The following is a 13,640-nucleotide window of genomic DNA, read 5'->3' as shown; positions in this document are numbered from 1 at the left end:
CTCACTACAATGATCCATTAGATCTTTCCAGCTCTGAAATGATAAAGTTTTGAGAATATGGTGGTTTGGATGAAAATTGAGGAGGCACCAATGTTTCCTTCTATAAAATTTCCCCAAATAAGTATTTGTTGATTCAATTTTTTCCCCTTCCCATCCTCACACTCCCAGTAAGGTAATTATGAAGAAACAAAAGAGAGCATCTAGTAGCTAATCAATCAGTCAAGAGCTTGGTTTTCAAAACAAGCTGGTCTATGAGATCAGAATAACAAAAGTGAGGCAGTCATTATTACCTTCAAGATTTTTTTTATTCTACTAAAGTAACAAAATGTCTAAACTGTCCTATACTTTTATTCTAAATTCCTACAACTTTTGTTCTGTATTTATACACCCATACATACTTGTAAATAGGCTTTGGGCATGGTGGTTTAGCCATGGGACTGAGGACCTTTATCCAGTCTAAGGAATAATATTTCAAGCATTCATTCAAGGATGAGTGTGTTAAGCTTGGTGTTAATAACCTTTAATTAGGAACTTGAAAGAATATATTCATTTATTGATGAGTTTGTTGATTGACCTTTCAGAAAAATATAAGAGGCTTCCTCACCCTTCAGGGCCAAATCATATGGAACTAGGCCTTGGGCTTGCTGGTTTGAATATGGAGTCCACTTTTCACTCTCAGGTAAGTGAGCAATAGGAAGAGAGTTATTTGTGGCATTGTTCAGAAGGCAGATATGAAAACAAATTAACCTTTCAACTTATGGGAAAGTGAAGGGCAACAGAACCTACTTGTTTGGGGGAATTTAGTAGAATTTGGCTGAAGCACCAATTATATAGTGCAGAAATAAGAGGAAAAGAAGAAAAGGGACCAAGTATTTATTAAATACTTATAACATTCTGAGCACGGTGCTATGTGCTGTTAAAAAGATATATATCATCTCATTTGATTTTTACAACTACCTTCTTTAAGTATAATTATTGTGATCCCCATTTTATAGTTGAAGAAACTGAGGCAGATAGAGATTAAATGACTTTCCTCAGGCACACGGAGTCTGAGGTGAATCTGAATTTAGGATTTTGTAAGACATGTTGGCTCAGACGAGCAGTAAGACTATGTATGATGCAGCAAATGGTTGAAGTTGCCCAAAGGCCAATTTGGTTTGATGACCAGAAAACCTTTTTATAATTAGAGTTGTTAAGTGCAATAAGCTGCCTTTGAAAGTATTAGATTTCCAATTCTTGAAAAGCTTGAACAAAGACTTGTACAGTCTTCTCAGTTACTTTACAGTAGAGCTTCCTTTTGAGTATTTGTTACATAAAATGAGCACTTAGGTCTCTTCAAACTCTAAAATTGTGCCATTCAGTATAATAATTGCCCATCAAAATGAGGCAAAAGAGATTACTGAACAGGATGAAAGATTAGAACAAACTGAAGTTGAAGTTCTTTCCAATTCACAAGTAATACAAGGCAAGTAAAGAGATTTGAGCTGCTTGATGGCAACGGAACTGCTGATCTTAAGCAAGGTTGAAATCAATTTATGTGTAGTCACTTGTTTTGCAAAGGTCAAAGTAAAGCTCATCTATCATGTAGAAACATCTTTCCCACCACAAAAGATTGTGAGCAGGGTGGACACTTGAGGTGCCATCGACCTGTCTATGATCAACCCCGGTTCAGAACTGTATCTTCAGTAACCACAAAGATCTTTGTGAAGTAGGTGGTGGAAGACATCTCTTTTGTGGCAGAAAAGATGTAGTCTAGAAGCCAAGAAAACTGCACCTCCTCCTCCACTGGAATTAGAATTCTGGATTTCTATATTCCATTGACCAACTTTTAATTTTGATGCATGAAAAATCAGAGGAAAAGTATTCTAGGAAATGATAGGGTGAGAGAGAAGATAATGTGTAATTCTTAAAATAGTAAATAAGATATGCTTATTTTCTAGGAACCATCAAGGGATAAAGAGATACAAAACTTAGGTCAGGAAAACTCCAAAAATATAGGTAAGATTGTGCCAACTGACTAGCTTTTTAAAAATATATTTCTTTATCTTCATTTCTACTTCCATAATATTTTCCTTATTTTGTCTTTTCTTATACATATGTACACATAGAGAGTGAGAGTGAGTGAGTGAGTGAGTGAGTGAGAAAGTGAGTGAGAGTGGATGGAAAAGGGAGTGAGAGTAAAGAGAGGGTTGGAAAAGAAAAGAGGGTGGAAAGAGTGAGAGAGAGAATGAGTGGAGAAAGTAGATGGAAAGAAGGAAAGTGAGAAAATGAGAGAGTAGATGAGAAAGAATGAGAGTGAGAATGGTGAGAGTGAGAGTAGATGAGAAAGAATGAGTGGGTGAGAAAGAATGAGAATGAGACTGAGAGTGAAAGAATAAAAGTGAGAGAAAATGAGAATGAGAGTGAAAGTGTGAGTAGGAAAGAGAGTGAGAGTGGGTGGGAAAGGGAGTAAGAGAAAAGAGAAGGTGGGAAAAGAAAAGAAGAAAGAGGATGGGGAGAGGGAGATATCTCTCCTGGGAAACAAAAAGCATTCTCAGTTGCACAGTACCCCATACAAATTAGTCTTAAGCAAGTCTCTATTTCATCACTTCAGATTGTGCAGAAAAAAACATCAGAGACAAAGATGTGCAGAAGACATGTCCCAGTAAGACTGGTGGAAGGATCCAGAATGAAGAACAGAAATCCAGTCCTCTTAAAGATAAGGAAAAAGGGAGAGCATTGCAGTCCACCAGTCATACCCCAAATACATTTGATGTTTTAGATACTCTCCTGGACAAACTAAGTGAGGAAAATAATGAACCAAGTCACAACCAAGAGACTGGTAAGTCTTGATCCAAGGTGTTTTATTTTTCATTTATTGGAAAGGATAAATTTTGGTGATTTTCCATAATCTTTTTTTCTCTTCAATTTGTTAACAATATGTACATATGGGTATGTGAAAAGTTTCTTATAGGGAATGATAACTATCCCAAGATGTAGAAGTAACCTGCTTTTCTACTTTTGAATTGAATTGAAAAGAAAACCATAGATTCATACTTCTGATAATGGCAAGGATCTTGGATTACCCTTAATCAGAATCCCTCATTAGATTGGAGGCAGATTGAAGGAGGGAACAGTCAGAAGGAAAACTTTTTTGAGGAAGGACTGGATGAAAGGAGAGAAAAATAGAATAAACGGAAGGAAATACATTTAGCAATAGTAATTATGAAAAGAATTTTGAAGTTTCTCTGAAGGTTTCATTTCTCAAACATATAGGAAACAGTCAACTTTTATAAGATCCTGTTCCCCAATCAATAAATAATTAAAAGCTATGAAAATTCATATGAACTAATCAAGTGATTTATAACCATATAAAAATATATTAATTATTGACTGGAGAAATGCAAATCAAAACAATTCTGAGATATGGCCTCATACTTATTAGATTGGTTAATAGGCCAGAAAAGGCAAATGAGAAACATTGGAGGAGATTTAAGAAAAATAAGACCTTACTGCATTATTGATGGAATTGTGGACCAATTCAACCATTCTATAGAGCAATATAAGATCTATGGCCATGCATATCCTTCGATCTAGTAACACCATTACTAGATATCTATAAAAAAAAATTTTAAAAAGAAAAAGGAAAAGGATTTATATATGCAAAAATATTTATAGCAGCTTTTTTCTGGTGGTAAAGAAGTGGAAATTAAGTGGATCCCTATCAACTGGAGAATGGCCAAAGAAATTGTGCTATGTGGTTGTGATGGAATACCATTATGCTCTCAAGAAAACCAGGAAAGACTTATACCAGATAATACAAAGTGAAATATACTAAATATACTAAGTACAAAGTAACAACAGTATTCTAAATGATCAGCTGTGAATGACTTGGCTATTCTCAGTAATATAATGATTCAAGACCACTCTAAAGGACTCATGTTTTTTTTTAATTTTTATAACTTTTTAATTGACAGAATCCATGCCAGGGTAATTTTTTTTACATTATCCCTTGCACTCACTTCAGTTCTGATTTTTCCCTCCCACCCTACAGCCCCTCCCCTAGATGGCAAGCAGTCCTATATATGTTGAATATGTCGTAGTATATCCTAGATACAATGTATGTGTGCAGAACCAAAGTTTTCTTGTTGCACAGGAAGAATTGGATTCAGAAGGTAAAAATAACCCGGGAAGAAAAACAAAAATGCAAGCAGTTTACATTCATTTCCCAGTGTTTTTTCTTTGGGTGTAGCTGCTTCTGTCCATCATTGATCAATTGAAACTGAATTAGGTCTCTTTGTCAAAGAAATCCACTTCCATCAGAATACATTCTCATACAGTATTGTTGTTGAAGTATATAATGATCTCCTGGTTCTGCTCATTTCACTTAGCATCAGTTCATGTAAGTCTTTCCAAGCCTCTCTGTATTCCTCCTGCTGGTCATTTCTTACAGAACAATAACGTTCCATAACATTCAGATACCACAATTTACCCAACCATTCTCCAATTGATGGGCATCCACTCAGTTTCCAGCTTCTAGCCACTACAAACAGGGCTGCCACAAACATTTTGGCACATACTGGTCCCTTTCCCTTCTCTAAACGACTTATGTTGAAAAATACAATCTATACCCAGAGAAAGAATTGTGTCTGCATACAGATTGAAGTATACTTGTTTTTCTTGAGGTTTTGGGGTTTTAGGGAAGTCTATGTTTTCTTTTCACAACATGAATCTTTATGAAGATGTTTAAAAAAACTGGGAGGAAGGAAGGGAATAGGAAAGAGCAAAGAGGGAGACAGGAAGAAAGTTTAAAGTTCCTACACAATGAAAAAAGAAACTTGATGGGAAAAAAAGAAAAATCAACTTGTGACATTTGTCTAAGGTCACAAAATTAGTAAATATCAGGACCAGAATTTGGATCCATATATTCGAATTCTAGAGTCAAGGCTCTTTCTGTTGTGTTCCACATTGTTCTTTAAAGATTGATTTTGTCTTGAAATTGAGGAGAGAAGAGGGGAGGAGAACGATGGGGAGGAGAGATGATGATGACAACATGCAAACATGATATATTTTCAAGTTACATTAAGTTAAATTGGAAGTCATCAACAGTAATAGGAATTGGGAAAATACTGTTGCAGAAGGAAGGTTTTGAGTTGTCTTAAAGGAAGCCAGGAAGTGGAGACAAGAAAGTAGAAAATCCCAAACATTAGAAACAGATAGTAAAAAAAAAAAAGCATAGAATCAGGAAATGAAGAGTTGTTTGAGAAAAAAGCAAAAAGAGTAGTATTTGGAGGGCATTGAAATGTAAGAAAGGTAGAAACTTTTCAGGTTGTGAAGAACTTTTAAAGCCAAATAAAGGAGTATATGTTGGACCCTGATGGTAGTGGGGATCTGTGGAGTTAAAGGAACGACATAGTAAAACCTAAGCCTTAAAAAATCACTTTAACTGGTGACTGGAGGATGAACTGGAGTTGGTATTCTGAGAATAATCAGGAAATTACTGCAACATTACAAGCATGAAGTGATGAGGGCCTGTACCAGAAGAGAGAATGTGAAATAGATAAAAGATGTGGCAAACAATAAAACTTGGCAACATTTTGAATAGGAGTAAGATTGATTTGTCTAGGATGGCATCTAAGTTGTGAAGAAGTATCAAAGAAACATGCAAACAAGTTTTTAAGTGACAATATCGTGAATTGAGAACACTTCCTCAGTTTTGATCATAGAGGAAGTTGGAAAAGTTATGGTTATGAAAAAAGTTAAGAAAAAGTTATAGTTATAATGAAAACAATTTTGAAAAATGTATATAAACTTCTAAGAATAATACCTTGAAATAACTAATCATGAGGGAATATAAATTCTTGCATGTGTTGTTAAATATTAGTAATGTAAACAAAATTCAGTTGAGTTACCAAAGGTCTTACTCAAGGTTCCTTTTGGTGTTCAGGCCGTGGTAGTGGCCAAATTCTGCCTTAGTTCCAAGACTGATTTCAGGATTATTTCTGGGATTCTGAAATTTTATTCAGATTATTTCAAATTTTGTTCTTGAGTCATAGAAATAATTCTTTGATCTTAAATCTGGATTTTTCATCATTGTGAATTTGAGTCCTTATAAAATTGAGAAGGATGAAGATATTTTTCTTCCCTTCCCGAAAATTCATACTCTTTGACTTAACCAGAAGTTGTCCAGAAATGAACAAGCTGTAAAAGTGTTTTATCAAATTCCCAGAATTTGGCACCAGGAAGAAAAGGTTTTACTTACTTACTCACTCTTCAATTATGGAAAAAAAAAGTCTTCATTCATGAGCAATTTCATTTTAAGATAAAAAAGGAAAGAAAAAATAAAAATAAATAAATTGAAGATAGTGTCTACTAAAAATGAGTGTGATTGTTTTATAATTGGCATTTTCTCTTCCCTCTTAAAATGGATCTAAAAGCAATTCCAAAAAAGGACTTTCGTACAAGGTTTTGCACAAAGTTTAAGACTATAAAATTAGAAATTAATGCTACTCCCAGGCTATTTCTTTGGAAAAAAAGTAATTCTGTAGAAATTCCTATTCTATGAGAACATTCCTAAAGAATATGACTTCCAAGATTTTGATGCTAAAGTCTCGAAAAAGATCAATGAGATTTTGGTGTCCTTTCTCTTAACTTGCTCTTTCATGAAATATGTTTCTCTCCTTTTGGACAGCCTCATTTTCTAGACTGCAAAGGGCAAAATGTTGTGAAGAGTAGGTATGTCACCCTTTCCTAGTAGAATTTCATGCTTGCCATTTCTCTTTCCTCATTAGGATTAGTGATTTCTGATTCCCAAGTCCAAGGTGCTCAAGAAAAGTACACGAAGAAGAAAGCTTATAGCAATAATACTTCTAGGAAGAGTAAGTTCAAGAAGGAGAATTTAAGTCAACCTAAGAATCAAGAACATAGTGAATTTCAGATTACCAATGACCTCCCGGATCCAATAACCACTCAGCATTACCCCCTGACTACATTTCCAGGAGCAAACAAACAGGATCAGAATGAGGTAACAGGTGAGTCTTTGTCCAGATCTTTTTTGAAGAAGAAGAAATGAATTATATTTTATTTTTTCTTTGCCCTCATTTGAGAAAAATATGAAATAAGGCTGAGATATGCATTGTTCATATCAAATAGAAGAGATCTGCTTTATTTTGCTTTCAGATATCTCAAAAGAAAAAATCTTCCCTTTTATGGACACTGATTTTATTTTGAAGAAAGCTCAGTCATTGGAACCTTTACTAGAAAAGAGGGGTAAAAATGATTGAATATAATGTTTCTATTGAAAAATTAAATATTAATAGAATAATTCAGTTTTGGTACTTTATAGCAATAAAGTTCGAAGAAAGGAATTCCTGCTTGATGTAAGATAATTTTTTAAAAATGAACAAAGTTCAGAAGGCTTTTTTGAAATATTTAAATCATATGAAAAATACATTTTTTGCATGAATTTTATAAAGGTCTAATTAATTTTCATTAACACACTACTCAAACTGATCACTAAAGCTCTTACCTAAGTACTCTGTAAAAATTTCCTGGCAATAGTAGCATCAAAATTTTATCTTCCATTTCAAAACTAATGCTTCATAAATATCTCTGGGTTTCCCCATTTTTCTCACTCTTATTTTTCCAAATCTTTCCTTGGCATCACAGAAGAGATGCTCAGGAATTAAACTTACACAGTTTTTTGAAGTCTGAACACAAGAAAGGCTTTCCCCAAAATGAGGGGAAGTACTAATACGTGACCTTCTTGCCCAGGAAATTCAAGATCTCTTCTATCATCCCTAGATATCCATCATCCATTGATCCCCATGAAGAAAAAACAGAAAATTGGTGGAAAAGATCTTGCTAATTTTCAACAAATCTATGGCTAGAAGAAAGCAAGTCAAAACAGCTGGAGTTCCTGGATCCAGTTTGACTGACTATAAAAGTACAGAGAAGCTTCAATCAAATGTGCCAAGTAATTTCTCACAGAATTATGTTTCCAGCTTTCTTTTTTCTCTTAAAGGATCTATTGTTCATTCTTCCACTTACCCTGCAATTCAAACTAGTGCTAAATAGTTTTAAGAAGACACTTTCTTCCTAGGCTTACCCATGTTTTGATGTCATATTTACTTTGTTTCTCTCTATTATTTTTACCCTAGATAGAAGCAGACATCCATTCATATGCTACTGATTTATAATTCCTGTCAAACTTGTATTTCTCATTTCTGGCCCACTTGCACTCAAGTAGGGACATGTAATTCACTAAGTTAATTAATCAGAACTTAATATTTTGCTGATTTACTTTTCATCCATAGCATATATAAATCTACCTCACCTAAACAGTCAGCTAGAAAACCTGCCATTTCCAGAAACCGATCCGTCCAACGAGCAAGAAAAAGAGCCAAAAGTGAAAAGAGGAAGAAAAAGAATGAGGTAAGATTGAACAAAATTCCATTGTATTTTGGGTCCACTCAATCCAAAATAATTTTCTGATAATAAGCCTAATCATGAAAAGTTTATGAAATCATTTTAATTTAGACTCCCAAATCATGAAATTATGAAACAAGGTGACAAAGATTCTTTGGATTATCTGTTTCAGTAAGACTATATCCAAGATACAAGTAATTTTCCTAGCTTGGTTTGCCTGTATTTTCTGGCAAATCATCACATGTGCCTACTTTTTCCTACGTAAAATACTGTGAAGTAAACAGTAACAAACCCTAATTTTCCTTTGTTTCTAAATATTCTCTCAAACATTCCACAATATACCTGAAGACTAAACATTCTCCCATTGTGATGGCATGCTATATTATTATTGTATTTGAAGGCTAGAAAACTCCACAAAAGGAAGAAGGAAGAGGCTCTTCAAATGACCCTGCAATGCCTCTTACAAATGGTTCAAACTATGGTAGTACATTTCCTCAATCACTCACCTTCTACTAGAAATGTTTCATCTTAGGGAAAACAAATCAAGCAAGCACTTCAGTGTGAACATCTATGATAGTTTGGCATGGTGACTGATGCATTGAGCTACAAATTATTGCCAAAAACATACTTATTTTTGATCCAGAAAGTTACTCTTTTCCCTTTTTTCCCCCTTACAGTATGCCTTCCTACTCAACTATATCACAATCTCAAGATACAGTTAAATTAATCTGTGGCAGCCAAAAAGACCAACTACTGTGGTTCTCTCAGATGTATTCAGATGAGAGATTATCCTGGAGATATGGTCTCATGCTAACTATATAGGCAAATAAATCAAAGATTTGATTTAGCTTGAGAAATGATAGCAATATGAGAAGGGAATCTAATTTTCCATCCCTTACCTATTTAAAAATTTCACTATGCTATGTGCTAGTAATAAAAGTCTAGTTTCTTTGCTCATCAGAATTTCTAGGGTAATGATTAACCAAGAGAGAACTAGATTTAGGAATGGGACATAGATTTTAACTATGCCTTCATGATACTCTTTTAGTCACATTCCCAGACCTGGAGTGAGTATTCTATATTCCCAGATCTGAAGAGGTCATAAAACAACTATTATTCTGTTACAGATTTTTGCCATCTATACAGTTAGAATTTTTTAATATTTTTTCAATAATTTTTCAACAATGATGAGGAATGTAAAGAATAAATGAGATACAGACAGAAAGCATGGCTGATAAATCTTTCCTTCATATTAGCATGTAATTTAACTTTTATCTCATTCAATCCACCCTCCAAACTTTTAAGGCATGCTTTACAGTTGTATTCTATATGGTACAAGTCACTCAAGACTTTTTTCAATATTCCAAATATAGGCAGTTTGGCCAATGAAGGTACTTGGCAGATAGCCAGAGAGAGCACTCATTATACCTATTTAGAAAGCCATTCTATTTTTTAATATTCCAATTGCTTATGAAATATTTGCTTATAACATTTCCAATATTTTCCCTTAAATTTATGCCTATTGTTCCTGCTTCCATTTCTTGGATGAAGCAAGCCAAATCCAATACAAGTTCTGTAAAATGTACTTTCAAATATCTGATACCATGTTTCACTCCCTACATTTTTTCTTCTCCAGCCTTAACATCTTCCTATTTCCATAAAGAGATCCTTATATGGCATGCTCTGCACATTCTGCATCCTTTTCACCATCACTGTCACCCTCATTTAACTCTGGGACAATTTCTCAATATTCTTTTAAATGTGTAGTTGTCAAAATTGAACATTGAGATCCATATGTATAGCTAACCATAAAAAAGGGCAAGTTCTCTGCAATTTCCCATTTTCTATCCCTCTCACTATTCTCACTAAGCAGAACATGGTACAATATGAATATTTTCTTTTGTTGTAAAATGAAAGAGATTTACTCACTCTTTTCCTTCCCACAGGAAAAAATTGTAGACAATTTGATGAGAAGCCTAAGAAAATCCAAACATTGAGACAAAAGTGGCAACTTGCAACTTCTTCCCACACTTTGCCTTACCATATCCTCCATGAATCTCCTAAAAAGTCTATAGAATATTTGCCGATGTGGTGATTTAAGTTTGAGCAAAGTCCACCTGGAAAAAAATCATGTCCTGGTGCTAATGGTACAGAGAGAGTCCCAGACTTAGATCAAGGTTTCTTAACATTGTGTGTGTGCCATGAACCCGTAGACTTTCTCAAAGTACAGTTTTTAAATACATCAAATAAAATAGAAAAGATTACAGAGATATCTAATTATATTGAAATAGTTATCAAAAAATGTTTTTAATTCATGGACTCAAGATTAAGAAACCTTGATTTAAAAGCAAGAACTAAGTTCAAGTCTTCAGTTTCTATATCTGTAAAATGATATCTACAATGTCTACCTCACAGGATTCTTGTGAAGATAAACTGAGTTTTATTTTGAATTTCTCCAATTATTAGTTATTTGCACCATCTTCTTCATATGAATATTGATACTTTAAATGTTTTTCCTTAAAAACAGCCTTTCAGTTTTGTTTTTGAAAAATAAAATAAAATAAAATAGATGTGATTAGATTAAAAAAAAAAGAAAAGAAACCCAAATTACCAGCATCAAAAATGAAAAAGGTATTTACAATGAATGAAAAAAAAAAGCAATTATTAGGTGCTATTTCATTCAACTATATGCCAACAAAATTGACAATCTAAATAAAATGAATGAACACTTACAAAATTATCAAGTGTCCATATTAAGCAAATAGGAAATAGTATTTAGATTTTTATCTTAGAAAAAAAGAAATTGAATAACACATAGAATTCCCAAAACAAAAATCAAGATCGATTTAGAAGCAAATTCTATGAAACATTTCAAGAAATGTTTCTATCTAATGCCTTTTGAGGCATAAATATGCTCTTGGTACTTAAAGAAAACAGAATAAAAAAATAAAGCAAACTATAGACCAATATTACCAATTATTATTGATGTAAAAAAGTTAAATAAAATATTAAGGACACTAAAACTGCATATCATAAGACTCGTATAATATGACAAGGCTGTATTTATTCCAGGAATGTAGGACTGATTTATTATTGGAAAAATTATAAACAAAATTGAACTTATTAATAAAAAACAACAGATGTAGAAAATGTTATATCACTCAATTCCTGTTAAAAATATGAGATACATCACTTCTTTCCTTAAAATCATAAGTAGAACCTATTTAAAATCAAGAGCCAGCCCTATATATAATGGAGATAAACTAAAGGTCTTTCCAATAAGAATAGGGATAAGCTATATTTAAGTTATATTTAAACTTTGGAAGACTATATTAAAAAGTACTTTGCAAACTATGCTTAAAAAGTTTTCAAACTGTGCATACCCTTTCACCCAGCAATGTTACTACTGGGCTTATATCCCCAAGAGATCTTAAAGAAGAGAAAGGGATCTGTATGTGCAAGACTGTTTGTGGCAGCCCTGTTTGTAGTGGCCATCAATTGGAGAATGGCTGAATAAATTGTTGTATATGAATATTATGGAATATTATTGTTCAGTAAGAAATGACCAACAGGATGATTTCAGAAAGGCCTGGAGAGACTTACATGAATTGATGCTGAGTGAAATGAGCAGAACCAGGAGATCATCATATACTTCAACAACAATACTATATGATGATCAATTCTGATGAACGTGGTCCTCTTCAGCAATGAGATGAACCAAATCGGTTCTAATGGAGTAGTAATGAACTGAACCATCTACACCCAGCGAAAGAACTCTGGGAGATGACTAAGAACTATAACATTGAATTCCCAATCCCTATATTTTTACCTGCCAGCATTTGGATTTCCTTCACAGGCTAATTGTACAAGATTTCAGAGTCCGATTCTTTTTGTACAGAAAAATAACGGTTTGGACATGTATACTTATTTTGTATTTAATTTATACTTTAACATATTTAACATGTATTGTTCATCCTGTCATCTGGGGGACGGGGTGGGGGGAAGGAGGGGAAAAATTGGAACAAAAGGTTTGGCAATTGTCAATGCTGTAAATTACTCATGTATATAACTTGTAAATAAAAAGCTATTAAAATTTTAAAAATAAATATGCATCCAGATAATATTTTTTAAAAGTACTTAGCAAATCCTAGAGAGACAATTAAAAAATGAATCAATGAACAATTTCAGCTTCAGAATATAAAATAAATCATATAAACAATCAGGATTTCTGTATACTACTAGCAAAAATCCAGCAGGAAGAGATAAATTCCACTTAAAATAACTAAAGTATAAAATACTTTGGAGCCTACCTAAAATCTCCATAACAATTAACACAATTACAAAACACTCTTTACACTTCACACAAATTAAGACAGATATAGAGAAATATGAAAAATCTCGCAAATAGGCCAACTCAATATAATAAAAATGACAATATTACCTATATTAATTTACTTACTCAGTGTCATTCCAATCAAACTATGATTTTACAAATAACAATGTATCTGGAGAAACAAAAGGTCAAGAATATAAGGGAATTGGTGAAAAGAAAGTGGGAAGGAATAAGGGAACAGAGATTGACCAGATTATCAAACTAAAGTTATAATCAATCAAAATAATTTCACAATGGGTAAGAAATAAAACAAATTGATCAGTGGAACAGGTTAGGTACACAATATACAAAAACAAGTAGCAAGCACAGATTGTTTTACTCACCCAAAGATTGCTAGCTTTTGGAGCAAAAAAGCATTAAGGAAAAAGAGCTGTTGAGACAACAGGAAAGTAGCCTGTCAGAAAGCATCTCTAGACCAATATCCTACAACGTATACTCTAAATTGGTATGATTCGTGATTCAAACATAAAGAGTAACATCACACACAAATTAGAAGGGCATGGAAGAAAATGGCAGATGAATGGATAGGGCCAGAGTTCATGATCAAGGAATTGAGAGGTTCAAAGGAGATAAAATTGAAATTTTTCATATTTTTTCTACAAACAAAACTAACGCCTCTAAATCTATAAAAAGAAGTAGGAAATTAGGAAGGGGGAATCCTTACAGCAAATTTCTCTGATTTCTAAGATATATAGAAAACTGAGTCAAATTTTTAAGAAAAAAGTCATATGCCCAAATAGCAAATAGTCAAAGGATAAAAACAGGCAGTTTTCAGAGGTAGAAATCTAAGACGTATAGTCATCAATAGTTAAAGAAATGCAAATTAAATCAACTACCTCAT

At 33.3% G+C, this 13,640-nt stretch overlaps 1 protein-coding gene across 1 annotated transcript; it reads left to right on the top strand.

Annotated features, from left to right (window-relative positions):
- Positions 1-556: 556 nt before the first annotated feature.
- LOC116420071 lies at positions 557-7,868 on the top strand. Its single transcript, XM_031943562.1, has 5 exons — positions 557-679; positions 1,941-1,998; positions 2,594-2,821; positions 6,771-7,010; positions 7,783-7,868. Exons 1-5 carry the CDS (start codon positions 557-559, stop codon positions 7,866-7,868), a joined length of 735 nt encoding a protein of 244 aa, XP_031799422.1.
- The last annotated feature ends 5,772 nt before the right edge of the window (positions 7,869-13,640 follow it).

Source organism: Sarcophilus harrisii, chromosome 6, assembly GCF_902635505.1.
Source record: "Sarcophilus harrisii chromosome 6, mSarHar1.11, whole genome shotgun sequence".
NCBI classification, from domain to species: Eukaryota; Metazoa; Chordata; class Mammalia; order Dasyuromorphia; family Dasyuridae; genus Sarcophilus; species Sarcophilus harrisii.
The sequence above is the reverse complement of the archived record's forward strand: the minus strand, read 5'-3'. Positions and strand labels throughout refer to the sequence as shown.

Bases quoted from the DNA above. Each gene is read 5' to 3' on its own strand.
- LOC116420071 (XM_031943562.1), top strand. From the start codon at position 557: ATGAGTTTGTTGATTGACCTTTCAGAAAAATATAAGAGGCTTCCTCAC. The intron at 2,822-6,770 runs GTAAGTCTTGAT...TTTCCTCATTAG, and splicing joins AAGTCACAACCAAGAGACTG to GATTAGTGATTTCTGATTCC. The intron at 7,011-7,782 runs GTGAGTCTTTGT...TATCATCCCTAG, and splicing joins GGATCAGAATGAGGTAACAG to ATATCCATCATCCATTGATC.